Source organism: Bubalus bubalis, chromosome 9 (genome assembly GCF_019923935.1).
Source record: "Bubalus bubalis isolate 160015118507 breed Murrah chromosome 9, NDDB_SH_1, whole genome shotgun sequence".
NCBI lineage: Eukaryota > Metazoa > Chordata > Mammalia > Artiodactyla > Bovidae > Bubalus > Bubalus bubalis.
The window spans coordinates 105,606,261-105,633,756 of record NC_059165.1 but is presented as its reverse complement, the minus strand read 5'-3'; the positions used below and the strand labels follow the sequence as shown (position 1 = coordinate 105,633,756).

Genomic DNA, 27,496 nt, shown 5'->3' with positions numbered 1-27,496 from the left:
GTCGGTGTTGAAGACACACAAGTAATTTTAGTACATTTTAGAACTCTTCAGGAAATTTCCTTTTCTTGTAACAGTTTTAATTTTGTTGTGGTTCATTAAAATGTCACTGGGCCTCCGAGCCTGAGATCCGTGACAGGTGAGATGGATGGTCACGTGCCAGTGCGAAGGGCACTCCAAAAGCAGAGGCTCCTGCAACCCTTGGAGAGGCGCCCCGGCCAGTGCCAGCGCTGCCTCCTGGAAACCTGGCTGGGCGCGCAGTGGTGAGCAGGCAGCTTACTGACAGGCACCCCGGCTGGAACGGCCCACACAGAAGGTCAAGGCTATCGCCCCCAAGACCGAGGATGAGAGCCACGGGTGGACCCTCTGGTGCCAGCAGATGTGTTTTTGACTGCTGTTGAGCAGCAAGGGCTGAGTGCCATTAGAATGCACCTCAGGAGGGGAAATGCCCTGGTGGAACAATGGTTTGAACTCCATGCTTCCACTGCTGAGGGCCCAGCCGCAACCCCTGCTTGGAGAACTGAGATCTCACAAGCCTCCGGCTGCAGCCGATCAGTCAATGAACAGACAGACAAGCACATACCTCAGGGGAATTCCCTGGTGGTCGAGTGGTCGTGAAGTGAAAACGTCACGCTTTTACTGCCGAAAGTGTGGGTTCCATCTTCGGTCAGAGAGCTAGGATCCCATAAGCCATGGGGCATGGCCAAAAAAAAGGAATACACCTCAGTCACTGACCAAGTGTTATTGACTCCTCCTTTTGTTCTAAGATCTTCCAAATGGGGCTCCTGTCCTCTCTGCCTGCCACAGGGGCTGGTGTAATTTAGGTTTCCGTGTGGTGTCTCTTGCTAATGGCTATAGACAGGTGACTTGAGTGTGGGGGTCACTCGTGTGTGTGTTTGTGTATGCACGATGGTATGAGTGAATTGCTCTGTTGTTAACAGGACTGACCTGGCCTGGTCCTCCTGCTGGAGGGAGGAGACACTACGAGAACCCCTGTGGCCCAGAGCCTGGTTCTGTGATGAAAGTCGGGCGACACGGGGACACACACTGGAGACCAGCCCTCTTGGCATCGCGGTCCTTTTAGCTTGAGCTTTAGCCTTGGCCAGCTTCCCTGCGGTATAAAATCTTACTCGCAGTGCCCTTGGTGAGTGAATGACTAGGCGTGCTGCGGTGAGCCCCGGGCTGGGTTCTGGGGGTCTGGGCTGAGGGCGTGAGAACCAGGTGCTGCGAGCCCTTTGCTTCTGTGGCACCCCGTGTCTCTGCTCCAAGTTTACACCTGCTGCTCCCCAGCGAGGGCAGCCTGCCTTCTTGGCTTTGGGGCCAGGTGGGGCGCTAGAGAGCTCCGTAAGGGTGGGGGGCGCCGCTCTGCCCTGGTGTGTCGGCTGCCCTCTCGGCAGCCTTCTCATGGGCCCTGCCCTGCTGTCTCCCTTCATTCACTTTGCATCGCTGCTGACTGACACTGGTTAAGAGACAAGAGTCTCCCCCCGCCTATTCAGTAATTCTCTGTATGTTCAGGTGACGTTCCTCAGCGCCCACATGAGGCTCCAGAGTGCTCTAGGGGTCGTTGACAGCTCATAGAACTTACGCCCACTTTAGGTGTAGAGTCAAGAGTGTTAACACTCCACCCAAGAAGTTCCCTCCAGCCCGTCTGCAGCCACTCTCCACTTCAGGCTCTCACAGTTGTGCTCTCTCGTTAATTTGGCCTTTTCTGGAAATTTACATAGGTGGGGTCATCCGTTGTATGGCGTTCTACATTGGGCTTCTCTCATTTAGCTGGTGGCTTTAAGGTTTGTCCGTGTCCTGTCCACTGGGGAGTTCATTTCTTTTTATTTCTAGGTAGTATTTAGTTTCTCTACCAACTGATGGACATTTGGGTTATTGGCTATTTTTTGAATGTTGTTTAGTCACTAAGTCCTATCCGACTCTTTGCCACCTCATGGACTGTAGCCCATCAGGCTTTTCTGTCCAGGGGATTTCCCAGGCAAGAATACTGGAGTGGGTTGCCATTTCCTTCTCCAGGGGATCTTCCCGACCCAGGGATCAAACCTGTGTCTCCTGCATTGTCAGGTGACTCTTTACTGCTGAGCCACCAGGGAAGTAAAGAGTTATTTCTGCTGTGCACATTTATGTATGTTTTTGTGCATTCCTATGTTTTCATTTCTCTTGGGTATATTCCTAGGAATTGGAATTGGTGGGTCACGTGATAACTGTGTTAAACCTTTTAAGAAACTGCCAGGGGACTCCACCGCCAGGTGGCTCAGTGGTTAAGAATCTGCCTTACTGTGCAGGGGATGTGGGTTCAATCCCTGGTCAGGGGACTGAGATTCCGCGTGCTGTGGAACAGCTACGCGGTGCGTCACAGGTACTGAGCCTGTGTGCCTCAGCTAGTCTGTGCCCTGCAGCAGAGGTCCTGCGTGCTGCAGCTAGGGCCTGACGCAGCCGAGTTAATGGATATTGAAATACCTGCTGGCTTCTCTACAGGACCTTGTACGCTCCCACCAGTAAGGGACGAGGGTTCGGGTGTCATCTTTCTTCCTTTAGCTATCCCAGTAGGCGCCTGAGTAGTCTGCACCGCACCGACGAGACATGGCTTCTCCCGTGCTTACTGGCCACCTGCAGATCTTCTTTTGGGCCTCTGTCTTTAACCTAGTTCCAAGCAAAGGCTGCTTAAATGTTGCATCTCCAAGGGCCCAGCTAGACGGGGCCCCCCTGGTGCTGCCCCTCTAATCCTGTGAACTGCATTCCAGGCAGCAGTCTGACCATGGTTTAGGGGACAGGTCATCTGGTCTCGAGCCTGCCGTGAAGGGAGCCTGGCCCCTGTCTCAGCAACGCAGTAGCCCTTGCACCTGCAGGGGCTGGAGGACGTGCTGTGTCTGCCCTCGTGGCAGTGAGGCGTGATGTGCTTTGAAAGTGTCGAGTGGGGACTCCCCCTGGCCCAGTGGTTAAGACTCCATCTTCCAGTGCACAGTATGTGGGCTCGATCCTTACTGTAGGGGCACGGGTCAGGGGCTAAGACCCCCAAAATAAAATAAATCCTGACATTCTTTCTTAGATATAAAAAAAAATTTAAAAATGTTTTTAGTCTTTCTCAAATTAAGAAAAAAAAGTGTGGCTAGCTTCTGGGGTGTCTGATTCTGTGGAGGTGAGTGCCGGAGCTGGGTGTGACCGCTCAGGTCTGCTCCAGGTGCATGAGTGAAGTCTTTGGAGACTCTTGGCCAAAGGGGAGGCCCCTGTAAGCCGAGCAGGGTGAGCGTGTGGCCCCCATGGTCCAGGCTGGCTGAGCGCGGTCCCCCTCACCTGTGGACACCTGCCCGGCGGTCTGACAGGTCACAGGCACTGAGAGGCCAGCCCGCCTGCTGCTTGGCTCTCCCCTGTGTGTGTAGCTGCTCTGCCCACCCTGGGCCCACGGTGGGCCTGACATTCTGCGTGCAGAGCAGACAGACAGTCACTGCAGACTGGACCTGGGGTCCAGGTGGTGGGGCCTCCCTTACACCTGGGGGCCCTGGGGCGGAGGCCTGAGAGGTGGGCTCTATTGAAGACTGGCGAGCCCAAGATCTAGGCTGCCACGTGGAGGAAAGCTGAGGAGAACCACAGGCCCAGAGGCTGATTTGGGCCCTGTGGGTTTGAAGATGGAGGGGAGGGGGTCGTCGTGATGAACCAGCACCACCCTGTGGGGTGAGGTCAGCTACACAGAAAGTGCCAAGGGCCCAGGATAAATGAGAAAGAGAAGTGTGCCCTCCATCTGGATCCGTGTTCTTTCTAAAATCCCACCAGAAGGCTGATCTCTGAATAGCTAAAGCTTAAATTAGTAGAGTTTTTTGGTGTATTTTTTTCCTGTGACATTTGGAAATTCCGCTGCCCCAAGCATAGGGACAAGCTGCTCTGAAGCTGTGACGTGGGAGCTGGGCAGCGTTGGGTTGTGTCCTGTCAGGGCCTTGGGGTGGAGGGCATCTCCTCATCAGCCTGCCTCCTGGCGGGCGGTGCTCCCCCCGCACAGTTCCGTTCAGCGTGGAGCCCCTCTGGGCGGGATGGCCTGGGCTGGGGCCGGTTTGCGGGAGGATGGTGAAGCGCTGCGCGTTGCCTCTCATGTACCTTCAGCCCTGGCCCCTGGGCCATCTGAGGAGCTCTTACTGATCCGTCAAAACCCTGCTCCGGTGACTTTTCCTGTCATTTTCAACACATGTAGTTTATTCTTTTCACCCCTCCTGAAAACTGTCTTTATCCTGCTCCTTATATGCCTGGGAAGTGAGTCTTTGGATTTCCAGGTATCTTTTTTTTTTTTTAGACTTTAAACTTTTTATTTAGCTGATTAACAACGTTGTGGTAATTTCAGGTGAACAGTGAAGGGACTCAGCCATACATAAACATGTTCCAGATATCTTCATTGACATTTTCCCATTTTGCTTTTTTTGCAGGATTCTGTTTCACTGAGACCTTCGATCCGATTTCAGGGAAGTCAAGGGGTGAGTCTTTTTTTGGTCTTAATCATACTTATTTAGAATTGTGGCTTGCTGGGCACAGCAGCCCGTTGGGAGCAGTGTTTTGGCCCCATCCCCCTCTGTGCCAGGCAGGGCCCTCTGCTGAGCCACGGTCTGCCTCTGGTCGTCTCCATGCCGGCCCCATGGCTGGGGCCACATCAGCAGGCCCTCTGTGGGCTGAAGGCAGCTCTTCTGTCCAGCAGTTCCCGAGTTTCCCACTTCCTGTCATTGCCAACTCCTGTTCTGACTTGATCTTTGTGCTGATTGGAAACTATGCCCCCTGAGCCCAAGTGAACCTGGAAATGTGCCCACCCCCAAGGGCGGGGCACTTCTTTCTGTCAGTGGACCTAGGACCACAAGTATTTAACTTTTTAGTACCGGGAAGTATAGAAACTCAATATTCCAGTTTTTTCGTGAAAGATACTTGATCATAAATGACCATCTTACAGAAAAATTGAGGAATGGGAGAAAGGGCACATTGTCCATAATCCTTGCCACCCAGGTCCTAGGACCCACATATCATCCACCCACTAAAGATGCTTTGCAACACTTTAGTTTTTTTCCTAGTCTTTATTGCAAGTCTTTTTTTTTTTTTTTTCTTTAAATCTGAAGAGTTGCCACACACATCTAAGTCAGTTTCCATCTGATAGCCTGCAGGCTTCTTCCAGAAGCAGGGAGATCTGTAGGTTTCGCCCCAGGCAGGGTGCTCCAGAGAGATGGAACCTTGAGGAGATAACATGTCTGCAAGTGCAGATACAGTGATACCAAGAGATATATTGCAAGACGTTGACTCACAGGTTTGTGGGGCTGATGAGTCTGAATTCCATGGGGGCAAGCAGGAAGCTGGCCCCGAGGTTCATGGGCGAGCTTCTTCCTCATCAGGGAAGCCTCAATTTCCCTCTTAAGGCCTTCCACTGATTGGATGAGGCCTGCCCAGACCTGGTCAGGGATTTACTGCATCTACAGAGTACCTGCACAGCACACCCAGGTTACCTTTCATGGAGTCACTAGAGGCTGTGACCTGGCCAGGGGAACACCATCACACCAAGACCAGTCAAGGTCAGTGAGATGCCCTTAAAGGCCCCAGGGCACACGCCCTGCCCTGTGCCTTCTCTGGGGCTTCCATACCTTCTTTGGCCCTGGCCGCCTGCTTCTGCTTTTTCCCCTGAGATGTTTCCCCACGGGGCAGGGCCGCCTGGGCTTGCTGCCAGCCTGGCCCAGTGGCGCCCTCTTGTGGCCCGTGGTCACAGTGTGCCCTCAGCAGCTGTGGGAAAATGAAGCCAGGGCACAGATTGCCGTTCTTTTATCCGTGAGCAGTGCTTTCTAGTCAGCAAGACGCCACTGGGATGCTCATAGAAGTGCTGTGAGGGCCTCCTGGGCTTTACGCTGTGTCGCCCAAATTCCTGTGCCAAATTTAAGAGCCACATCCATTCAAGAAAGGGCCCCTGCCTTTGAATTGAGAATTATGCTTTGCCCACATTTTTTCCTTCTGGGCATCCTCGTGTGTCATGGACTTCCTAGAGGTTCTGAGGGTGTGGAGGCCATGTGCTGCAGCCAGGAGCAAGCCAGGCCGTGAGTCTCCACTAAGAGGCTCTTCCCTGGGTGGGACCGTGTGAGGACTGGAGGAGGCCTGTTCTTTCCCAGTTGGCTGTGAAGGACCAGGCGCTCGGTCTGCCCCTCGTGACCTCTGGGGCCTTGTCCTGGGTATTGATAGACCATGACCGTTCCTCCCCGCCAGGTGTGAGCGGCCTGGCCTGGGGCAGGTGCACAGCAGATGCTGTCATGGTCACTCGGAGCAGTGGAGGAGGAGGCAAGGCCCTTGCTCTCTGCTCCCGATTCTCCTGGTCATGCCCTCCAGCCTCCAGGTTGGAGACAGCAGCGGGTGGGCAGGGCGGGTCGGCCCAGCTCGTTCAGCACTCCTGGTGCCTGTGCTGACTCCATGTTCTGGACCCCGTGTAGGCAGGCAGGGCCTGCTTCCCAGAGGCCCGTGAAGCTGGCGGACTGAAGATTGAGACCCTCTTTGCTCCTTCACTCAGGGACCTCGGCCAGGTCTCCCTCTGGCTGTTGGCCTCCCCGCCCAGGAGAGGGGCCGCACACCTAAGGGCTGGACGCAGGCTAACATGGCCTTGGGAGGGGCCTTCCTGGCGGCCCAGTGGCTGAGGCTCGGCGCTCGCAATGCTGGCGGCCTGGGTTCCATCCCTGGTCGGGGAACTAAATCCCACACGCCTCAACTAAGAGTTTGCATGTTGCAAGTGAAGACCCCTCCTGCTGCAGCGCATATCAGAAATCCCAGGTGCTGCAGCTGGGCCTGTGAGACCCTCTGCAGCCAACAAAATAAACCATGGCCCAAGGAGAAGCAGAGTCCCCCTGCAGTCCAGAACGTGCTCACTCGCTTCCTGGTGCTCGTCCCCCTCGATGTGAATGCAGCCGCGCTGGCACAGGGTCTCGTGTCCCCTGGCTCCTGGGGTGGGAGTCAGGTCCGACCTGGCTTCTTCCCCACTCGTGCAGGGAGTGCTGCGGGGCCTGGCCATGGTGGTGTGCGGCCAGGCCCTGGTGCTGGCTGCTTCCTGGGGGCGACCGCATGGCAGCCTGTGGCATGCCCAGCATCGGGGCAGCGGCGCAAAGCACTCGACTTTGTTTTGTCTGCTGTGTCCGTGCCTGTGTGTGTGTTCTCGGCTCTCTCTCAGACACTGGGGTGGCTGCCCTGGGCCCCTCTGCCATCAGGGGTCACTGTTGAGCTCTCAATCCCTGACAGCTGGTGAAGCATCAGCCTCGCGAGGGGAAGAGAAAACCCCCTCACGGGCTGGCCCCACCCCAGAACTCCTCAGCTGATGAGGACAGAAAGAGGGGTGGGGTCGGTGTCCAGGGCTGTGTGAGGCATTTCTGTGTGCTGCAGCAGGGACCCAAAGGCGGTTTCTAGAATGTTTGACAGCCCTAGTCAGAGGCCGTGACCAGTGTCTGTCTGCGGTCCAGGCGCGGGCTCTGCAGGAGTCTGTAGGGCCGGCCTGCGCTTGAGCCCAGGGCTGCCCATTGCTATGAGGCGGGAGTGACCTGGAAGCCTGGGAAGTGGTGGGCGGGGGGCGGTGTGCGCTCCCCCTCCCTGTCCACAGTGCGCGGCAGCTCTCAGAAAGGAAGGAGGAGCTCAGAAAGCACCTGGGTTTGGGGCTGCGGACGTGGGCAGTCCAGTGGGCGGAAGAGGCTGCTTTGCTCTTGGAAGGCCTCTTCAGCCATCCAGGGTGTGTGTGCTCACTTGTGTCCGACGCCGTGGGACCCCCTGGGCTGTAGCCCGGCAGCTTTGCTGTCAGTGGGATTTCCTGGGCGAGAATCCTGGAGTGGGTGGCCATTTCCTCCTCCGGAGGATCTTCCCGACTGTGCAGCTGTGCAGTAGTAACTCTTGATCCAAAATATATTTTATGCTGAGGGTTCCATGAAAATAAAGATAATAAAACAAGTGTTCCCTGAAAACCCTCTGGCCAGAGTCTGGCTAGGCAGTGTTTGGTTCCTGGATGCCCTGTTTGGTCTTGCTCTCTCCCAAAGAGGATTCCAGGTGCATCCCTCACTGTTTCTTCCTGCCCACAGCCTGCTCGGGGCTTCATTTGTCTCTCTGAAGCCCTCGCTTGCACTGCAGACACATCAGACCCCGCGTACGTGGGGTGAGGGCTGCCAGCCTGACTTGGGATGAATTTCAAAGGGGCTTGACCTACCCACGGTGGAACCAGCACACTCCTCGGCTTCAGGGTTGGATGTCAGCCACTCGGGTCCTCCGGGTGGGACATGGCTGTTTGGAGGGCCAGGGCTGCCTGTGCATCTCCGCGTTCAGGCACATCCATGAGTCTGTGGCACCTCCCTTGGCCTCCTCCTCCCAGAAGTTGGGGCTGACATCAGATGCACTAAACCTGCCCTTCCCAGGCCCGCTGCGGCCCCGTGGTGGCCCCTAGGAGAGCCAGGACTCGGTCCAGAAGACTGCAGAGCGGAGGCCGAATTTCAGAATGCGGGTCGCGCTGTCTGCCATCACAGAGAAAGCTAGGTGTCCTGGGCCATTCGTACCCAGCGGGCTGGTTTCCCTCACTGGTTCCCAGGGACTGGTAGCCATTAACCAGCATCATAACAGCCCGTTAACCAGAGGATTCCGTGCACTCTGGCACCAGAGAGCTGGGGAGGGCTGAGGCTTCAGGACTGCTGTGGCAGGCTCCACGCAGGCCTTCCCCTCCCTGTCTCGCGGCCCTGGTGGCTGCACAGACCCTCCTCTGGGCGCTGGCCTGTGCCCTTGCCCCCCCCCCACTCCGACTCGTGGATTTTGAAAGGGCCGATACATACCCGTGTGGAAAAGTCCTCACTGGGCTGAAGAATCACAGGGAATGGTCCCCCATGCCCCTGCCCAGGGAGGAGCACCGTGGTGTTGGGACCTAGGCTGTGCCCCTCTCTTTTGCTCTCCCCGACGGGGGCTGTGGCAGGCAGTCAGGGCAGCCACTGCCCTCTGAGCAGCCAGAGATGGAAAAACGTCGCTGGGGGTGGCTGGGTCTCCGCCGGAGCCAGCACGTGGTGAGGGAGAGGCTCAGGGTCGGGCGTGGGGGGGAGCCGCGTGTCAGGGCTCAGGCTCCATCAGAGGCACTTCTGATTTTGCTGACATCATGGTGCACACCCCTCCCGCTGTGTCCTGGGTGACTGCGTCAGGGTGTACGTGCCTGCGGTGCCTGTGGGGGCCTCTCCCGCAGTGACCCTCAGGAGCGTCTGGGCGCTGGGTGTCCAGTTACTTCCGTAATGGAGAGCAGAAGTCGCGTCTGCCCGGAAGTGTGTGCGGCCGGCGCAGGGTGGCTGCCAGTGCTGGACACTGCGATGCTGCACGTGGACTCCAGTGTGTGTGTGCGTGTGTGTGTGCACATAGGTGTTTTCCTGCCCAAGGTGAGTGAGTCGTAGCAGGAGGTCCAGGTTTATAGTATAAACACACTTGCCAAATGTGAGCTGCTTCGTCCCCTTTTTGACCCTTACAGAAGCGTGTGTGTGTGGAGATCAGGGTCTGTGTGGCTGGCCAGGGCTGACATTGGTGCCCTGCTGGTCTCCCTGCCGCTGGCTGCGCATCCTGACCGGGCCCTCTGCCACCTGCTGCGTGCATAGGGGGATGCTGGAGGACCAGGAGATCACGCTGGGCAGACACCAGCTGTGGGGCGGGGAGCTGGGGGCGGCGTGATCGTCAGCCCAAGGTCGTCTGCAGTCCCTGGACAGCCGCCGCAGACTGCCCCTCTCCCCCAGGCCAGGCTCTTCCTGTCCCGAGCAGCTGGGCCTGGGGGCTGCTCTCTGATGCCTTGGCTCTCCCTGTGCGAGGAGGGAGCCTCTCCTTGCAGCAGAGACTGGCTGTGCATGGAGGGGGTTCTGCAGCATTCGGAGCCAATCCTGGGCTGCATGCCCTCCCAGCTTCCCTCGAGGGTTTCCATACCCCACTGGGGGCTGGGGTGGGGGAGCTGCTGCTCTCGCTGTGGCCGGAGCTTCGTGTCCTTGATCACACAGACTACTCAGACAGGCCGAGCTGGCTGTGTTCGCGTGTAACAGCCGGGCACGGGGCAGGAGGCGTGCAGCCCAGGGTCACATGCTGTCCAGCGCCGATGGAGCGTGCTGTGTCCTCACGTTCAGAGGAGGCGGCCTCGGCTCTGCCTGCGGAGGCGGCACAACAGCCCAGGGACAGCTGGCTGCCCCCTCAGCCCTGGTGCTGCCCCTTTTTGACCATTCATGATTCCTCCCGGCGTGTCTCCCTAACTGTGACAAACCCCGGTGGTCCAGCCCAGGGCGGACCTTAAGGCTGGTCTCCTCTGGCGACAGGGCTCTGGAGGCCCGTCCCGGTAGCCCAGGGGCTGGCAGCTGGAGCGTGAGGTTTTCCTGTCTGTGTTTCTCAGCAGCTGCTGGCTGTCGCCCAGGGTAGGCAGGGGGCCAGAGGGTCGGCCTGGAATGAAGCGGCCTCTGGGTTTCCTGCCTTGCGCTGAGCCCTGCACCTCAGCCAGGGCTAGTGCCATCTGTCTGTCGGCCTGCCAGGCCGTCTGTCTTTCCTCTCTTGCGGCTGTGGCTTTGCCTAGTTAGGCTACAGCGGTGCCGTCTGCTGTCAGGGTTAGGTGAACCATGTGTACACATCCCTTGTCGTGGTCGGCGGGGGCAAGTGCTACCCGTCTGTGAGCCCCTCGAGGCCCGTGCCTGCGTGCCTGCCTTCTTCCCAGACACCCAGGTGGAGGGTGGCTCTGGCCTGGAGGAGGTGGAGAGGGCCTCGCCACGTGGGAGAAGGGGGAGTGTGTGCCAGGGTATCTCGGCCGAGCATGCTAGCCTGCTGCTGACGCCCACCTGTCTTGCCCAACTTCAGCTATCCGGGTTGTCTCAAGCCCGGTCTGCCCAGCTTGGCGGGGGACCTGAGCCGTGGCTCAGATTGGAGTGGGCCCCTGCCTCCGCTGTGTGCTGAGGGATTGTGCTCCTTAGCCCACGGTGCCATTGCTGTGGACATGGGAACCCGCACCCCCACCTTGCTCTGTGTGGGGCCCAGGACCCACCAGCAGCCTGGCCATGGTGACAGGCTGGTCTGTCACTGACAGGGAGACCAAGGGGGTGCATTCACATATCGCCAGGGACGGGCCAGGATCGTGTGCTGGCCCTGCCTGTGGGCCCCCTAGTGACACCCCCTCTCCATGCAGCACATCTCCATCCCCCAACCTGACTGCCCCACGGAGGCGCGGACGTTCTCCTTCTACCTCTCCAACATCGGCCGTGACAGCCCCCAGGGCAGCTTCGACTGCATCCAGCAGTACGTCTCCAGGTGAGCCTTGCCCAGACTGCCCCAGCTCTCACGGGGCCAGGCCCACCTCCCTTGACCCCCACCGTGGCGTCCCCACGCCGGCCCACCATGCGGATGTTTACCCTCACCTCCAGCCCCAGCTCTCCTTCTCAGATGAGCCGTCCTGGCTCTTACAGTGTGTCCAGGGTGCAGGCGTGGGTCCTGGCATGCCCTCTTGCCCAGGAACCTGGGTTCCCTTGCTTCTTTCAGGTCAAGATGTGCCTTGCAGAAACCCTGTTGCCCAAGTCAGCACCAGACCCTGTTTCCTAGCTGGGAGTGTCGGGCGGGGGCGGTGTCGGCCCCGAGGCCACCTCTGTGGTCACCCCAGGAGCTCGCCTCACCTCTGGCCTCTGTCTTGCAGCCATGGGGATGTCCACCTGGACTGCCTGGGCAGCATCCAGGACAAGATCACAGTGTGCGCCACCGACGATTCCTACCAGAAGGCGCGGCAGAGCCTGGCGCAGGCTGAGGAGGAGACGCGCAGTCGAGGAGCCATCGTCATCAAGGCCGGAGGCCGTTACCTGGGTGAGGCTTGGGGGCCTGGGCTTCACCCACGGGGGTCTTGTGCCTGCTGGGCAGATGTCAGGAGAGCTGGCGAGTCTCAGGGCCCGTCAGGAGCAGGAACAGGAGTGGTGGGCTGACAGAGGCCAGGGGAGCTGGGTCCTTCTTGGGTGGTGTCTGCTGCATTCTGAGTCCAGGATGGACTAGAGGGCCTGAGAGTTCCAGGAATTCTGAATCCCAGGGCCTCTTCCCCAGGCTCTAGCCTCAGGGACGTCTGCCTCTCACCGTGCATGAAGCCAGAGCTTCAGCCTGTCCCTTCAGTGGCCACCCCTGCCCTCACCTGCCCAGGTGTCTCCTTCCCATGGCTGACCTGGCCAGGACACAGTGCAGATGGCAAGATGCACTCTGCTCCGGGCAGCCTGCTGCTGTGTTGGGGCCAGCGAGGGACCATGGGGTGGAGACCTGGAAGGAAACGCGTTGATCCCTGTTTCCTAGGACCTTCCACCCCCTCAGTATCTGCTTGGAAACAATTTCAGAGACATTGGGACACTGACCACATTAAAAGTGCAGAGAGAAGTACTGTTTATTTAGAAAGCTCCATCGCGCTGCCTCAGTCTTCCCACCTCTGGGTGTAGACGAAGTCTCCAGTGAATTCATTGTCAGGCAAGAAAGGCCTGAGAGAGGCATGAAGCACAGGAGAACCTTGATGGCTTTTGGAGTTTTTTTCTTCTTTAAGAAAAAGTCACTCTTTCACATTGCTCTACAGAGCACGCAGTCTCCCTTGCCTAGCGGTGGGGTTGGCTCTGAATGGAACCCAAGATGGTGCTGGTCCTCCTGTTAGCACGGGGCCCCGGTGGGCGTGGCAGTGTGTGCCCGGGGAGCCTGGGCCCGGGCTGTCAGCCACCCAGGAGGTGCCAGCCAGAATCCCAAAGGGCTGCAGCTGCCTGCTCCTGCCTTAAGATGCAAATACAGACATTTGTACACATTTTAATAAGTTTTGGGTGGGTCTTTTAGCCAGAATTTATCTTACTTTCCACTTAGGACACAATGAAGGCTTTTACTGTTCTCTGGCCTCAGAAGCCACAGACACGCAGTCCTGGCTGTGTCAGGCCTCTCCCCCACTCCATGTCATCGGGGTTCTCTGGGGACGAAGTCTGGCCCTGCAGGTTCTAAAAGCTTTCCTTCTTGTGTTCATTTAACAAGTCAGAGTTGAGGGATATGTGCAAAAGACAGTTGTCATGCAGAGCTTTGTGGCCCAAGGATTTAAGACCTGCACTGACTTTGCTCAGAGGTCCTCCTTCCTGCGGTGGCAGGGGCGTCGTCCAAGGTGGAGTGAGCGACTTTGGATGGAAGCCCCCCTCCGTCAAGAGCACCCCGGGGGGCTCCATGGAGGACCCCCTCACACGTCTCTGTTTGCACCAGGAGGGTGGAGAGAGGCTTGCGGCCCCCGGGCTCCGAGCACAGGCAGGTCTGCCCAAGTGACCTGACACTTTTTATTTTCTCCTTGGTCATAAAAGAGCATGGCGGGACCCAGGGGACCAGCAGAGAGCTGGGAACTGCAGGCTCTGGGCTGCTCCTCCTGCCGTTCTGGGACTCCCTTTTAACTATCAGCCCCCTTCCCCATAGGGGCCAGGGGTTTGGATGAAGTTAGTTAAGGCTCTCCGGAGAAGGCAATGGCACCCCACTCCAGTACTCTTGCCTGGAAAATCCCATGGACGGAGGAGCCTGGAAGGCTGCAGTCCATGGGGTCGTTGAGGGTTGGACACAACTGAGCGACTTCCCTTTCACTTTTCACTTTCATGCATTGGAGAAGGCAATGGCAACCCACTCCAGTGTTCTTGCCTGGAGAATCCCAGGGACGGGGGAGCCTGGTGGGCTGCTGTCTATGGGGTCGCACAGAGTCGGGCACGACTGAGGCGACTTAGTAGTAGTAGTAGTAGTTAAGGCTCTCAGCCCACTTCTGAGACTGGAGACCCCGCAAGTGCCCTTTGATCTGCTTGTGGTCAGCAGGTGGCACTCTCACTGGACAAGCGGGGCTGCACGAGGCTTAAGGTGCCTTGGGCTTGGTGAGAGCTCGGCGCGGTCGGCTGTGGGCCATCCGTGGGTGTCTGTGTGCTTGCTTAGGAACGTGCCATCACTCCAGGCAGGGGGACACGGCGACCACCCCTCAGCCCTTCCCGTCCCTGACACCTGGATCTTACTGTAGGCAAGAAGGTTCAGTTTCGGAAACCGGCCCCGGGGGCAGTGGATGCTGTGCCCTCCCGGAAGCGGGCAACACCTATCAACCCGGCCAGCGCCATCAAGAAGTGCAGCGCTGGCAGCGCTGGCGGGGGCAGCGGGGTGTCTCAGCGGCCCTTCCGGGACCGCGTGCTGCACCTGCTGGCGCTGAGGCCCTACCGGAAGGCCGAGCTGCTGCTGCGGCTGCAGAAGGACGGCCTGGCACAGGCGGACAAGGACGCGCTGGACAGCCTCCTCCAGCAGGTGCGTGCTGCCCGGGGCGGGGCATGGGGCACTTTTACTGTCCGGGTCTCATCTCCTCATAACTGTAGGCTCGCAGGCAGTGGGTGTAGCATGGGGGACCCAAGACTTTAGATGCACAAGGTTTTTGGAATTGAATGAAGCCTGGGGAATCCGCAAGCACAAGTTAGCAAGAACTCAGGCTTCATATCAGGTGGGTCTCCTTGTAGCTTATCAGTTGTGGCGCTAGGCCAGGGACTTCATGCCTGGACCCTCAGGCTTCTGTCTGTGGCTGGAAAGTGACTGCAGCACCTCCCTTTGGGGTCAAGAGGTAATCAGGCAGGAACGTGGGGCCAGCAGGCAGAGCCTTCTGTTCAACAGCCAGGGCTTTGGAGCGACAGCGCGGGTCCCAGCCCTGGAGGACGGAGCTCACAGACTCCTGAGAGGGCTGGTGGCTTGCTCCCGATGCGCTGCCTTAGCCGGGCCGCGTGCGTGCGCTTGGCCGTGAAGGGGCAACAGGCCACCTCAGAGCACTGCTGCTGTGAGGACCCACAGCCAGCGGCAGTCACGCCAGTGTCCTGGGAGGAGCTGTGGCCTGCCTCAGACACTCTGGGCTCTTGGGTGCTGCCTCCTATGGTCTAAGGTTGGTGCCATGACCATCCAGAACTGTGTCTAAGGAGTTTCCGCGCATTTCTGAGGATTTCTGATTGACCAAGTTCTCCCATGGGCATCCTTCTGCCCCTCTCCCCCTCCCTGAGCGCATCCCGAGGCTGGGGTGACCACACACACCTTTGGTAGGAGAACATCGGCATGGCTTTTGTCCCCCCGTGCTCCGACTGGCATCTCTGTGTCGTCATCACCCCCCAGCGAGTTCAGGGCACAGGGCAGGGGTGAAGAGGGGCCTCTGTGACCAGCCCCACACTCCAAGCATGAGTGCTGATCTGGGGCTGGGCCCGCCCCACAGGGCAGGTGCCTCCCCTCCCCGTCACCGTGCAGAAGCCCCCTGTGTCCTGAGAGAGGAGGTACTCCCCGGAGCCTTCGTTCCCGTCAGGGGCTCCTCCGTGTGCTCACTGGTGGCCTTTGTGCAAACTTCGCCTCCTGAGCCGCCGCCCCCCACGTGGAGGTTGTGCTGGCGAGGACTGAGTGGCAGTGTTTCTCCCGGCAAGTTCGGGAGTCGGCTTGGGGCCTAGAGAAGACAGATACGTTACTCTGTAGTCCAGTTTTCTTGGGGCTTGCTAGAGCATCCAGAAAGCTCTGGAACCAAGAACATTTCCCAGGGTGCTCATTTCCTTGGAAAGTCACATGTGTTGGCTCACCCTTGGGAAATTGGGAGAAGCATACGGGAGGCCCTTTCCCTGGGCCGGGGGCCACCCAGAGCTGCCTCTTGCAGCATAGGGTGACTGAGGCAGGGCTAAGGGAGCTGGGCAGGGTCGTCAGCTGTGAGCCAAGACAGGGCAGGGGTGACAGCCGTGCCTGCCCCGGCTGGTGCCTGGAGCGCGAATCACCGTCCAGCCAGGTCCTTAGCCCCTGGGGTAGCATTCTGAAAAATGCCCTTGCTCCTGCTCTCCAATCTTGTTCTCTTCGGGCCCAGAGTAAAAAAGCAGCACATGCAGAATGTGAACCTTGGCCGACCCAGCACCTGATGGCACCTGAGATTTACCCACTGAGTGACCCTTAGAAGCTGGTGGTGCCAGGCTTAGTGCTCTGGAGAGAGAGGGGGCTGGCGGTGCTGACCTGGGTGTGCCCGGGGCACCTGCTTCGCTTTTAACCTCCAAGGTGTTCTCAACGCTCCTGGTCCTTTCTTGGGGCCAGAGAGGCATCGTGCTGGGTGCCAGCTTCCCCAGCCGACTTGGGTTTGGCAGTTCCCCGAGGCGGCCCAGGCAGTGTCTTGCACTAGAGCGCTAGAGCATCCTGGGTGCCCGCTCTGATTTCTCCCATTCTCTGATTTCCTGTCCCATCTGCCTTGAGCTTCTGTGTTTGCTACCAGACTTGTTCTCCCCAGCAATTGTGGGAGGGGCACTGGGACCCCACCAGCGTGAGGATAGGTATAGGGGGCTGCACCTCACAAAGGATGCTCATTTCCCAGCCCTCCCGCCCCCCCACCCAGTGACTCTGACAAGCAGCACTGTGCAAAGACACCTCCTCTTTCACTTTTGTGAAAACATCCGGAGAGAAGATTTGAGGCCTTCCACCTTCCTGGTGGGAGTGTGGATGGATGGGTGGCTCTTCTGGAGAGCATTTTAGCAAAGCATCTCAGAAGCCATAAAAATGTTCAGAGTCTTTGACCCGCTAATCCCACTTCTGGGAAGCCAGCCGAAGAAAACCATCACCAGCGTGGAAAAACCTGCACAAGTGACATGTGTTTATGCTCCAGAGAAGCTGGAAACAAAGACCACGTCCAACAAAGGAGAGAGGCTGAGTGAGTCACAGTGCAGCCTCTTGGCGGAATGTTACTCAACCATTAAAAATGCTCTTTGTGGAAACTGCCGTGACGTGGAGAATAAATTCATAGTCTCAGTTGTAGTGAAAAACAGCAGCTGCCGTGCCAATCACACAGCTCCGCACGCGCCTTCTGGAGATCATGGTGCCGGACGAGATGCTCGGGAAAGTGCCCTCTGCGGGTCAGGGGCCTGAATTCCATCAAGCACATTAAGGCAAATGTTCTAAATGCATCTTTGCACAGAGTCTTGAAGACGAACTCAGCTTGTGTTAACCAGAAGCAGCAGGGCTGGCTGGTTGCAGGGAAGGTGGGCTCAGCTTGGGCCCTGAAGGCACCCCTCCCCCAGCTCCCCCAGATCGGCTAACTCTGCCACAGGAGCTGTGAGTTTGAGAACGTGTATCTTAGTCCATAGGCTGCTGTCATAGAACACCATGGCCTGGGTGGGTTAGACACCACAGACCCGTCACACAGCTTTGGAGACTGGGAGGCCCAAGGTCAGGGCACCGGGAGATTGGGTGTCTGGTGAGGGCCTGCGTTCTGCCTTCTTATGGTCATCCAGGGGAGAAGGGTGAGGAAACTCTGGATTCTCTTTTATAAATAAGACACTTGGGCTTCTCTGGTGGATCAGTGGTAAAGACTCTGCCTGCCAGTCCAGAAGACCAGGGTTCGATCCCTGGTCCAGGCAGATCGCACGTGCTGCAGAGCAGCTAAGCCCCTGTGCCACTGCTGTTGAGCCTGTGCTCTAGCGCCTGGAAGCCACGCCTGCTGAGCCCACGCGCCGCGACTGCTGAAGCCCAAGAGCCCTAGAGTCTGTGCTCTGCAACAGAAGCCGCCACGGTGAGAAGCCCGCACGCTGCAGCTAGAGAGTGGCCCCCAGCCTGTCACATCGGGAGAAAACTCACAGCAACCAAGACCCAGCACAGCCCCTCCCCCAAAAAGACACTCCCTCATGGGGGCTCCACCCTCATGACCTCAGCACCTCCCAAAGGCCCCACCTCCTAATACCATCGCCTTAGGTTAGCAGGGGGTAAGACTTAATGTGCATTTGTGGAGGACAAACATGGTTCAGTCCATAGCAGGGGGATGGGCTGCTGATGGAGTCTTGGGAGTGGAGATGGCAGCACCCCCTTGTGGAGCCAGCCTGGCCTCCAGCAGCATCTGGGCCTGCTGCTCTGACCCTTCGGCACCCCAAGGGCCGCCGTCTCGGCCTGCAGAGGAGTTGGGGGGCCAAGTGTTGGCTTGGGCAGAAGTGTGCTGTCCTCTTTCCCCTTTAATGTCTGTCTCCGTCTCTCCCTGCACCACCTCCCAAAATGCTTTCATGGTCATCTCTGGCTCTATGTTGCAGGTGGCCAACGTGAACGCCAAGGATGGCACGTGCACACTGAAGGACTGTGTGTACAAGGATGTGCAGAAGGACTGGCCCGGCTACTCGGAGGGAGACCAGCAGTTGCTGAAGCGGATGCTCATCCGGTAACACTGCCGCCCCGTCCGTCAGTGGGTCCCTGTCCCCTGGGCCTGGGGCACGTCTCATCTCCAGGAGGCTGGGGCGGCCTCCCGCGGCGCCAAAGTCAGGAGGATGGAGGGGGTCTCTAGAGACTGCCTGGGTAGCCCACCGTGGCCTCCTGTAGGGAAAAGGCGAGCCTTGCTGAGTGGGGTGGAGGGCATGAGTCTCTGCGTTGAACATGAGAACTTCAGGACAGAAGGCCCTGAAGCAGCCGTTCCTGCTGCCCCTCCTGCCCCTCCTATCAAGCTCCTTCTGAAATCTGCACGTCCCCACAGGCTACTGCTGCAGGCCGCCTTTCTTAAAAAGGAAGTCTCAAGGACTGGAAGCAGAGAGGAACAAAGCAAAACAAACCTCCCCACAGACACTATTAAGTAGCATTAATTAAAAGGATCCCCTCTCGGGTTAATGGGGACCCAAAGTCAGGAGTAGCCAAGGTGGCTCTGGGGAGAAGTGGTTAAGTCGGCCCCTGTCTAAGGCAAGCAGTTAATGATTTCCTTCTCAATTGATGCCTGGGAGCCCCGGCTGTGAAGCGCCCTTCAGAGCAGCCTGAGATGCTAATTAGTCCTTAAGTGGTTTCTCAGGGACTTGGAGCAATTTATGAAGGTTGTTTTTTTTTTTTTTTAAGTTTAAACCAGTAACTGCATCTGGAAATCAGAGCCAAGTTGGGGCCACTCTAGGTGAACCATGAGTCCCTCCTTGGCCCTGTGGGGTGCTCACCTGCTGTTCCGGGGTCACTGCTGTGGCTCTCTAGACGTCTCTAGGTGCTCAGGGAGGCTGAGGGGATGGTTTTGGCAGAAGACGCTCTCCCTCCCCTCTCTGGGCGTCATCTGCTGCCCACCAAGCATGTCTCAGACACTGTCACCTCCTGCAGGTGTTTGCATCAGCGGTAAAGAATCTGCCTGCAATGCAGGAGATGCAGGTTCAGTCCCTGGGTTGGGAAGATCCCCTGGAGGAGCGCATGGCCACCCAGTCCAGTATCCTTGCCTGGAGACTCTAATGGACTCTAGTGGCAGGCTATAGGGCGTGGAGCTGCGAAGAGTTGGACGTGCCTGAAGCAGTAGAGCATGCATGCACGCATGGCGGTAGTGTTTAAACAGTAATTTATACCCACCTGAGTGCTTTGAGGTGCCAAGGGGCACGTGGGGGTGGGGTGCCTTGAGGCTGCTCCCATCCTTCCTCCCTTCAGAGCCTCTCACTGCCTGCTGATCTCAGGCCCCTAGCCCTTGGCCTCCCAGAGCTCTCCAGGAGGGGCATGGCCAGGATCCAGCAGCCTGTGGGCAGTCTGCCCATGGGTGGGTGTGGTCCCTAGGAAACTGGGCTGAATACTGAGGGGTATCAGGTGGGAGGTTCCTCAGGCTCTTGACTCCCAGCGCTCAGGGCCATGCCAAGGTCTCCTTTCCTCTCTCATGTTTGCCCTGGGCCGTCTTGGCGCTCTCTTCTAGGGCTACGTGGGCCAGCTGGAGGGTGGCCTGGCCCGATGCCTCTCCAGAAGCTGGCAGCATATGCTGCTCTTGGGAGCTTGACCTGATTGGTGGGCAGAAGTCAGGGTCAATATCACTGATACCCACAACCCAGTGCTGCTCTGCGCAGCTTTTTTTTTTTCCACGTTTAGGTTGCTCCCTCCCTGAAGAAGGCCCTTATTACAACCGGTCTTCATGCTGTGGGTCTCATGGCAAGAAGGAGAAATGAGGTCTTAGGGTGTTCCTCTTGTTACAGGCTGGGTGTGGGGCTCGTGTTACCCCAGGGGCTGCAGCCGCCCTTACCGTACAGCTTGTTCTGAACTTGGGCCTGAGTTGAGCACGCTTGTGCTTCCAGGGTCTGCCTGGGCCCCCGCGGCTTTGCTCTGCAGACAGGCACTCGGGCTTCTCGTTGCAGAGGACTGACTCGGGGGCGCGCACCTCACTGGGCGCAGCGCTCGGGCTCTGGAGCACGGGCTCGGTGGTTGTGGCACATGGTCTTAATTGCCCCTCAGCATGTGAAATCTTCCTGGAGCAGGGAGCAGACCTGTGTCCCCTGCCTTGGCAGGCAGTTCTTAACCGCTGGACCACCAGGGAAGCCCTCAGCTGTTTGTTGCGATGTGTCCTCCACGCTGTCAGTCCCCATGTGTGCAGCTCAGGCCTGGCCTGGCCCAGGTGGAGTCTGGATGTCCCAGTGCAGGATGAGGCCTGGACCCCATGTGGCCTTGAAACCAGTTCCCCAACCTGCCCTGGCCTGGCCTCCCCTCCCCCAGGGCACAGCCTAGACAGCCCGAGCCTCCGTCCGCCTCACATGCAGTGCACTTTCCCTGAAGTTGGTAACTTGCTTGGCCAAGTGCTCAGCCTTCTGTGTCCTTCATGTCCAGCCACAAGCTCCTTGTCTTTGTCTCATGGCCTTTTATCACTTTCAAGGGACCAGGGCTTCCACAGGGAGCTGCCTCCCTCCCTCGCAGGACCTCCTGTTTCCGGGTCTGGGATTCTGCCCTGATGCTGAAGGGACCCAGCTCTTGGAGCGTCTCTCCGAGGAGAAGGCTTTGGGACGGCCCTCTGCCACAGCTCCACACCTGGGTGGCCAGCACACAAGCTGGCAATTGGCCACATCTAGCCTTTAGATTGGAAGGCGTTTTCCCTCCACACTGAAGGTCTGGCCGCAGACGCCTCGTCAGTTCCCTCCCTGGCCTGTGTGTGTCCCCGTGGTCACCGTATAGCGTGGAGGGTGGCTGGGGCTGGCAGTCTGAACGCTTGCCTCACCCTCTTCGTCCTCCCGCGGGCTTCCTCAGTCTGCCCCCGCGGGCCCTGCCTCTACACCATTCACCGTTGTCCTCCTGGTTGTTTCTTTTTATTTCTAATACTTTGGGGAGATTTCTTCAGCTTCTCCCATCTGTCTCTCTTTTTGCCATCATTTCTAGTTCCCCAGGTGCAACCACCACCTCCATCTAGTTCCAAACCATTCACCCCCCAGAAAACCCAACAACCTGCCTTAGCAGTCACTCCCCACCCCACCTCCCCAGCGCCTGGCAGCTGCTGACCTGCCCCGGCCTCTTGGATTCACCTGTTCTGGACACTTCGTATCAATGGGGTTGCATGCTGTGTGGCTTTTTGTGTCTGGCTCCTTCCACTCAGTGTTACGTTTTCAAGGTTTCTCCACATTGTATCGTGTGGCAGAACTTCGTTCTTTTCTATGGCCAGGTTCTTGGTTCTTTTCCATAGTCTATTGTGTCTGAGTTTTTGCTTATTCATTTTTCTGTCAGTGGACATGTGAACTGTTTCCGCCTTTTCAGGATTGTGTACAGTGATGCCGTGAACATTTGTGTACGAGGACACAAATATAACTGACACAGATTTTCAGTTCTCTCAAACGAGTCCTGAGGAGTGTAATTGCTGGGCCATGTGGTAATCCTGTGTTTAACTTTCTAAAGAACTGCCAGACTCTCTTTCTCAGTGGCTGCCCCATTTCACATTCCCACCAGCAGTGCCCAATTCCACTTTTTCCACAGCCTCACCAACATTTGTTATATTTTCTTTTTCTTTTTTTTAATTCTAGCCAGTGCGAAGTGGTATTTTATAGTGGTATCGATTTGAGTTTCCCTGGATGAGCAGTGAATGATGTTGAGCATCTGTTCGTGCAGTTATCGACTATTTGTATATTTTCTTTGGAGAGCTGTGTATTTCAGATCTTTGTCTTTCTGAGGCTGTTAAGGCCGGTGTGTTTCTGGTGGATTTAACATTTTCATCCTCTTAGTCTCTCTTTCCTTTCTTTTTAAAAGTTAATTTATTTGTGGCTGTGCTGGGTCTTCGTTGCCGTGCGGGCTCTTCTCTAGTTGCGGCGGGGGGCTGCTCTCCAGGTGCGGCTCTCGGGGTTCTTGCTGCAGCGGCCTCTCCTGTCGCGGGGCTCAGGCTTCAGTAGTTGTGGCATGCGGGCTCAGTAGCAGTGGCACAGGGGCTTGGTTGCTCTCTGTCCTGTCAAATGCGTAGTCTTGTCTGCTTCAGGGCCTGACAGTTGTTGCCTGGAAGCCGGGGTGCCGCCTCCGCAGAACTTTGCTGTTGGCAGTCCAGCCTCCCTGGTAGCCCTGAGGCATCTCTGGGTCCCTCCACAGGCCCCTCTGTTTCCTCTCCTCTGGAGGCCATGCTTCTGCTTCTGTCCATCCTGTGTGGCCCGAGCAGCCTCCTGGCCCCCTGGGGAAGACCTGGGCTCCTTTACTCCCAGACATGCTGGGGGTTCCCTTTGCAGCTGGCCCCAGCAGGCCAGGTCCCAGAGCAGGGCTGCTGGGGGGCAGCCCAGAGGGCCCTCCACTGAGGTCTCCGAGGCGCACGCTGCGGGCCTGCGGGCTCTGCAGCCAGGACTGCTTCCTTGGCTCCTCCAGGACAGCCACCACTTGTGCTTCTGCTTCCTGCGTTAAGTAGCGTTGCTGTCTTTTTTTCCCCTTCTCTTTTATGCCTTTTTAGTGGGGACTTGAGAGAGAGTGGATGTGAACACCTGATTCTCTGTCTTTGACTGAAAGTTCTAGATGCTTCCACAGGGCTGGACAGTAGACTTGCCCCGCCCACTCTCGGAACCTTCCTTTCGGCTCTCCTTGCATTTCAGGCCGCTGTGGGGAGGGCAGCCACCGGAGTCTGAAGTGCAGCTGAGGGCCAGGGAGGTGCTCTGCTGGCCACTGGTTGGAGCAGCGGACGTGGCCCCGGACCTCAGCTCAGCTTCCTGCAGGGCTTGGGGGGCCAGCTGGGTGCCTGGGCTCCCCTGAGACTCTCAGCCTCAAGGAGTTCAAGGGGCCAACCCCACCCAGCCAGGATGACTCTCAGGGCCTCCGTTTTTCTGTCAGGCGTCGGGGCGATTCTTCTCTCGTCCCTGGCTGCGCTGTTGAGCTGATTCCAGTGGTCTGCTGGCTGCTCCTGCCATCCCTGGAGGTCGTGGGGCCCGGCTCCCAGGAAGATGGGAGCTGAACCTGGGGGGGGTCCTCCCACCTCAGAGCAGGGCATCTCAGCCCTCTTTTGCATTCTGTTTCTGCAGTGAGCGTTGTTATTGGGATGACAGTTGTTTATAAAAGTAAGGACCAAATGTTTTTTAAAAAAGGGCCAACACCCAATGTCTGTAGCTCCCGTGGGGACACAGCATGGACCCTGAGTGTCCGGTCAGTTTTGCACCGGGAGTCCTTGGTCTCCATGGTCATGGAGGTCGGGACGAGCGTCTGGTTACCTGGCCCTTCTCTGGGCACAGAGCATCCAGTGTGGCTGGCCTTCTGGCAGTGAGGCTGAGGCTGTGGCCACGGGGCCACTGCGGATGCGCCCAGGGCTGGGTGTGCTTGACTGCTCTCTGCCTGCCGGGTGTGCCCGTCACACCCAGCACTGCCCTGCTTCAGCAGGGAGCCAGGCCCTCCCCCAGACGCTGGGTGCAAAGTATCAGTGCAGAGGTGGATGGGCCTGGGTGCGCCTCGCAATGAGGGCATTGCTTCAGGACCCTCCAACCTGCCTTGCTTCTCCTCTGCAGGAAACTGTGCCAGCCACAGAGCACAGGTGGCCTCCCTGGGGACCTTGCTGCCAGCAGTCCTCCGGGCGAGCACGGGAGCTCAGCCTCGCCCCCTCAGGTAGGAGCGGCTGGCAGGGAGGGTGGGCGGGCTTCAGCAGAGGTGGTGGGCCTGACCTTGCTTCTCGGGGAGCCTGTTGGGCCTATCACTCAGGGCTGGTGAGTTTTCTCGAAGGCGTAAGCAGCTGACTGGGGGCTGGGGGTCCCAGGCCTGGAACCTGGATAGGTTCCTTGGGTTGCCTTTCGGGGTAGTGTGGCTGAGGGTGCGCGGGCCGCTGGCTGCTCTGGCCACTGGAGGCCTCTGATTCTCAGGGCTGCTCTAAAACTCACTGTGTCCCCAGCGGGCTCTGCCGTGTTAGTAGGCAGGGAGGGCCTTGCTGTCGGGGGCTTGATCTTCAGCAGTGGGGTCCCTCACCGTTGTCGGAGCTGTTTGGTGACAGCTGTCTCTTCCCCCTGCGTGCTCTGACCAGTGAGTCCCATGTCTCCATCCCCTGCTTGGCCAGCCACTCTCCTCCCCGCTCTGCCTGCCCCTGGAGGCATCCGGCCTAGGTCCTGAAGCCTCCCAGGGCACCCCGTGGCTGTGGCGTGGAGGGCAGGGCGTCGTTTCACTCTGGTCCACACTGCCGCACCCTGGGCCCGGGCCGACTGGTCTGATCCTGGCTCCGTTCCTCTGCTCTGGCCTTGCCTTCCGGACCTCAGTCTTCTCCTTTGTGAATGGGGATGAGGCCTGCACCATGTGACAGGGTTACCATGGGGATTCAAGGGCCCTGGGGAGGACGTTCCTGGCCTGTGGGGCCTGCCCTGTGTCACTCAGACTGGGCTCCCTTGCTCTTACTGTCATCAAGGGGGGATGCTGAGCACAGTAATGTTTTAAATCAGTTCCCAGGGGTGGCCCTTATGGGCTGAAGCGGGTCCCCTAATGGCCCAGCTGCCCTTTCTCTGCCCTCCTGGCCCATGGCCCCGCCGGGTCCCTGGGCAGGCAGGCCCGGAGCGCTGGGCCTCTCAGGCCTGCTGTGGTGTTCGCGCGCCCCCTTGTGGCCGGAGTGGCCCTGCCTGTGGGCGCTGGTCCCCTCGGCCTGCGGTGGGGCTCCTGGTCAGCTCAGGTTTGGCCTGTTGCTGCACAGCCTCTCCCTGGGGCACACAGTGACTCCAGGCACAGGCTCACTCCTGAAATTCTCTCCTCTCCGTCACAGAAACGGCCGCAGCCTCCTGATTTCATTGACCCTCTGGCCAACAAGAAACCCAGGATATCGCACTTCACCCAGAGAGCTCAGCCCACAGTCAACGGGAAGTTGAGCACGACCCTCGGCCGCGAGGGCCTGTTGCCCACCCCGGGCCCGCTGGCTGGTACGGACACCCACCTTCCCCTGCGACTGGAGCCGCCGCGGGCCCACGACCCCTTGGCCGACGTCAGCAACGACCTGGGCCACAGCGGCCGGGACTGTGAGCGTGGGGAAGTGGCCGCCCCAGCCCCTACTGAGCGCCTCAGCATGCCCCTGCTGACGGACTGTGCCCAGCCCAGCAGGCCCCACGGCGGCTCCTTGCACGGCAAATCCAAGAAGAAATCCAAGAAGCACAAAGACAAGGAGAGGGCAGCCGAAGACAGGCCCCGGGACCAGCCACTCAGCCAGATGCCAGGCCCCCCAGCCCCTCCAGTTGCCCCACCAGTCGCCCCGGGTAGGTGTCAGGAGGTCGAGGGGCGGAGGGCTCTGCAGAAGTGGGGTCAGTGGGGGCCTGAGCACTGGCCCTGTGCCTGCGCACCCTCACTCCACAGGATGCCGAGAGGGCTGCCTCCTGAGTCCCCACTTGGGCCCACCCTGCACATTAAGGCCCTCTGCGTCTTTGCACCGGCTCATGTGACTGCCCTGGAGGTGTTGTTCTTGAAGGCTCCTACAGTCAGGTGTGTGCCAGGCCAGCCCTGAGGGCCAGGGGCACGGAGCCTGATGGAGCTGAGGCTCACAGGAGGGGATATTTCACAGGGAGAGGAACAATTCCAGGGCCCGGTTCTGGCTGCAGGGAAACCCCAGACACAGAGAGCATACAGCAGGGGTCTGGGGCTCAGAGATGGCTGTGGGGGGCAGGACTTGGTGGGGAGGGGGTCCCTGGATCACTGTGTACCTGCTGTGACCTGTGGAGCAAACCTTTGAGCCTGCAGAGACAGGGTCTGAGAGGCGGGTCCAGGAGGAGGTGGGAGACTCGTCTACCGAACAGCAGTTGGTAAGAGCCAGAGCAAGGCCTCGCCTGTAGGGAAGCTGGCACTCGGGAGACCCTCAGCGGGATGAGGGGTGTGAGGCTGCCAGGACTCTACGCCGACCAGGGAGACCTTCGAGGGCCTGGGGCTCGTAGGGGCGGCGTCCTTACCCCCAGAGCCAACCCACTCCCAGTTAGAGCCCCAGGCATCTGAGCTGAGCACCCCTCGTGGCTACTGGCAACCCCAAAATAACTCTGGAGGCTGCAAATAGGGAAATGGTTTCTGTAGGGTCTTAAGAATTACCATTCGAGAGACATAGGTTCAGGTGACCACGAGAGTTCTCAGGAAGAGCAAGAGTTGGGTTTATGAAAACTAAAAGCCTTTAGTTTGTTAAAGGTTTCTGGTGAGAATGGTTTAACTCTGACGCAAGTAAGACGAGTCAGAAAACATTTGTTTTAGGTTGGGGGCCCAGTAAGTTGACAGTGTCGCGTGGTTTGGGGCTAGAGGTCTGATAAATCCATCAGTTGGCACGAGTTCCTGGCAGATGGGGGTGGTCACAAGGTCAGATGCCACGCAGGCTGAGCCGTGCACAGGTCACACTTCCTTAATGGCTTCTTGATGCCATTTTTAGAGAGCTCTCTGAGCAGTACTGACTCCATTGTGATTTTCCTCTCACGTAACTTAACCTCAGCAGCGCGTCACAGCAGCAGAGGCGCAGCCCTGCCTGCCCTGGGGGCCATTTCACCTGGTGTGGCTTCCAGGTGGCTTCCTCAGGAGGATCCCCAGCAGGGGGCATTCCTGGACCAGAGGTGGAGCCCCTGCTCCTTCAGGCTTTTGAATTTGTCCCTCAGCTGTCCTCCAGAAAGGCCATGCCCGCTCCTCACTCTGCAGCTGGAGACCGGGTCCGGGGTCAGTCTGATGAAGACAGACCTTGCAGCTCCGTCAGTCCTCTGGGACCCCTCGGCCCTGCCGCATGCTAGGCTTCCCGGAGGGGAAGGGAGCCTGGCTCCCTGAGCACAGGCCGTCTGACCCGGGTCCTGCCCAGGGACACAGACCTGAGCAGCTGGGCTCAGGGAGCCCAGATAGCAGAAGCGAGGTTCCATGTGCTCTGGCAGGGTCTGGGGAAGTAGGACCATGGGGCCAGGCAGCAGACCAGGCCAGGAAGATGCTGCCCAGACCGGCCCCGCCTGCAGGGCTCAGAAGGCGCTGGCTCCTGCCCAGTGTATGTGAACCACAGGCAGCTTGGCCCCAGGCCAAGGTGAGAAGGAGGTCTGGGATCAGGAAAGCCAGGAGTAGGGGCCCCAAGGGGGAGGAAAAGGACAAGTGCAGCACCAGAAGTTGGGATGGCACCGAGCGAGCCCCCTTGACTGGCCTCTCTGGCAGCTCAGCTGATAGTGATAACCGGTGGGTGGGGCCTGCCTTGCCTCCTGAGCCCCACCACACACAGCCTCCTGCTGTGGCTCCTTCCTGGGTGGGTGTCTATGCAGGCTAGAGCTCCCCGCCCGCCTTTAGCAGCAGCATTGTTCTCTGAAGTTTCCCCTGCCTCGCTGGCCAGGGTTCCAGGTTGGCACCCAAGTGCAGAAGCGCCCTCACCCTTGTGTCCCATTTGGTGGCCCACCCTTCT

The 27,496-nt window shown here is 58.5% G+C and overlaps 1 protein-coding gene across 1 annotated transcript in view; it reads left to right on the top strand.

Annotated features, from left to right (window-relative positions):
* The window catches only part of ELL (elongation factor for RNA polymerase II), a 79,384-nt gene that overhangs the window by 45,834 nt on the left and 6,054 nt on the right, over nucleotides 1–27,496 (top strand). The window contains exons 2-8 of the mRNA XM_006057961.3: nucleotides 4,413–4,460; nucleotides 11,144–11,265; nucleotides 11,645–11,808; nucleotides 13,991–14,265; nucleotides 18,027–18,151; nucleotides 23,646–23,742; nucleotides 24,875–25,358. Of these exons, the coding sequence (XP_006058023.1) occupies nucleotides 4,413–4,460; nucleotides 11,144–11,265; nucleotides 11,645–11,808; nucleotides 13,991–14,265; nucleotides 18,027–18,151; nucleotides 23,646–23,742; nucleotides 24,875–25,358 (1,315 nt within the window). The remainder of the gene's footprint in view (nucleotides 1–4,412; nucleotides 4,461–11,143; nucleotides 11,266–11,644; nucleotides 11,809–13,990; nucleotides 14,266–18,026; nucleotides 18,152–23,645; nucleotides 23,743–24,874; nucleotides 25,359–27,496) is intronic.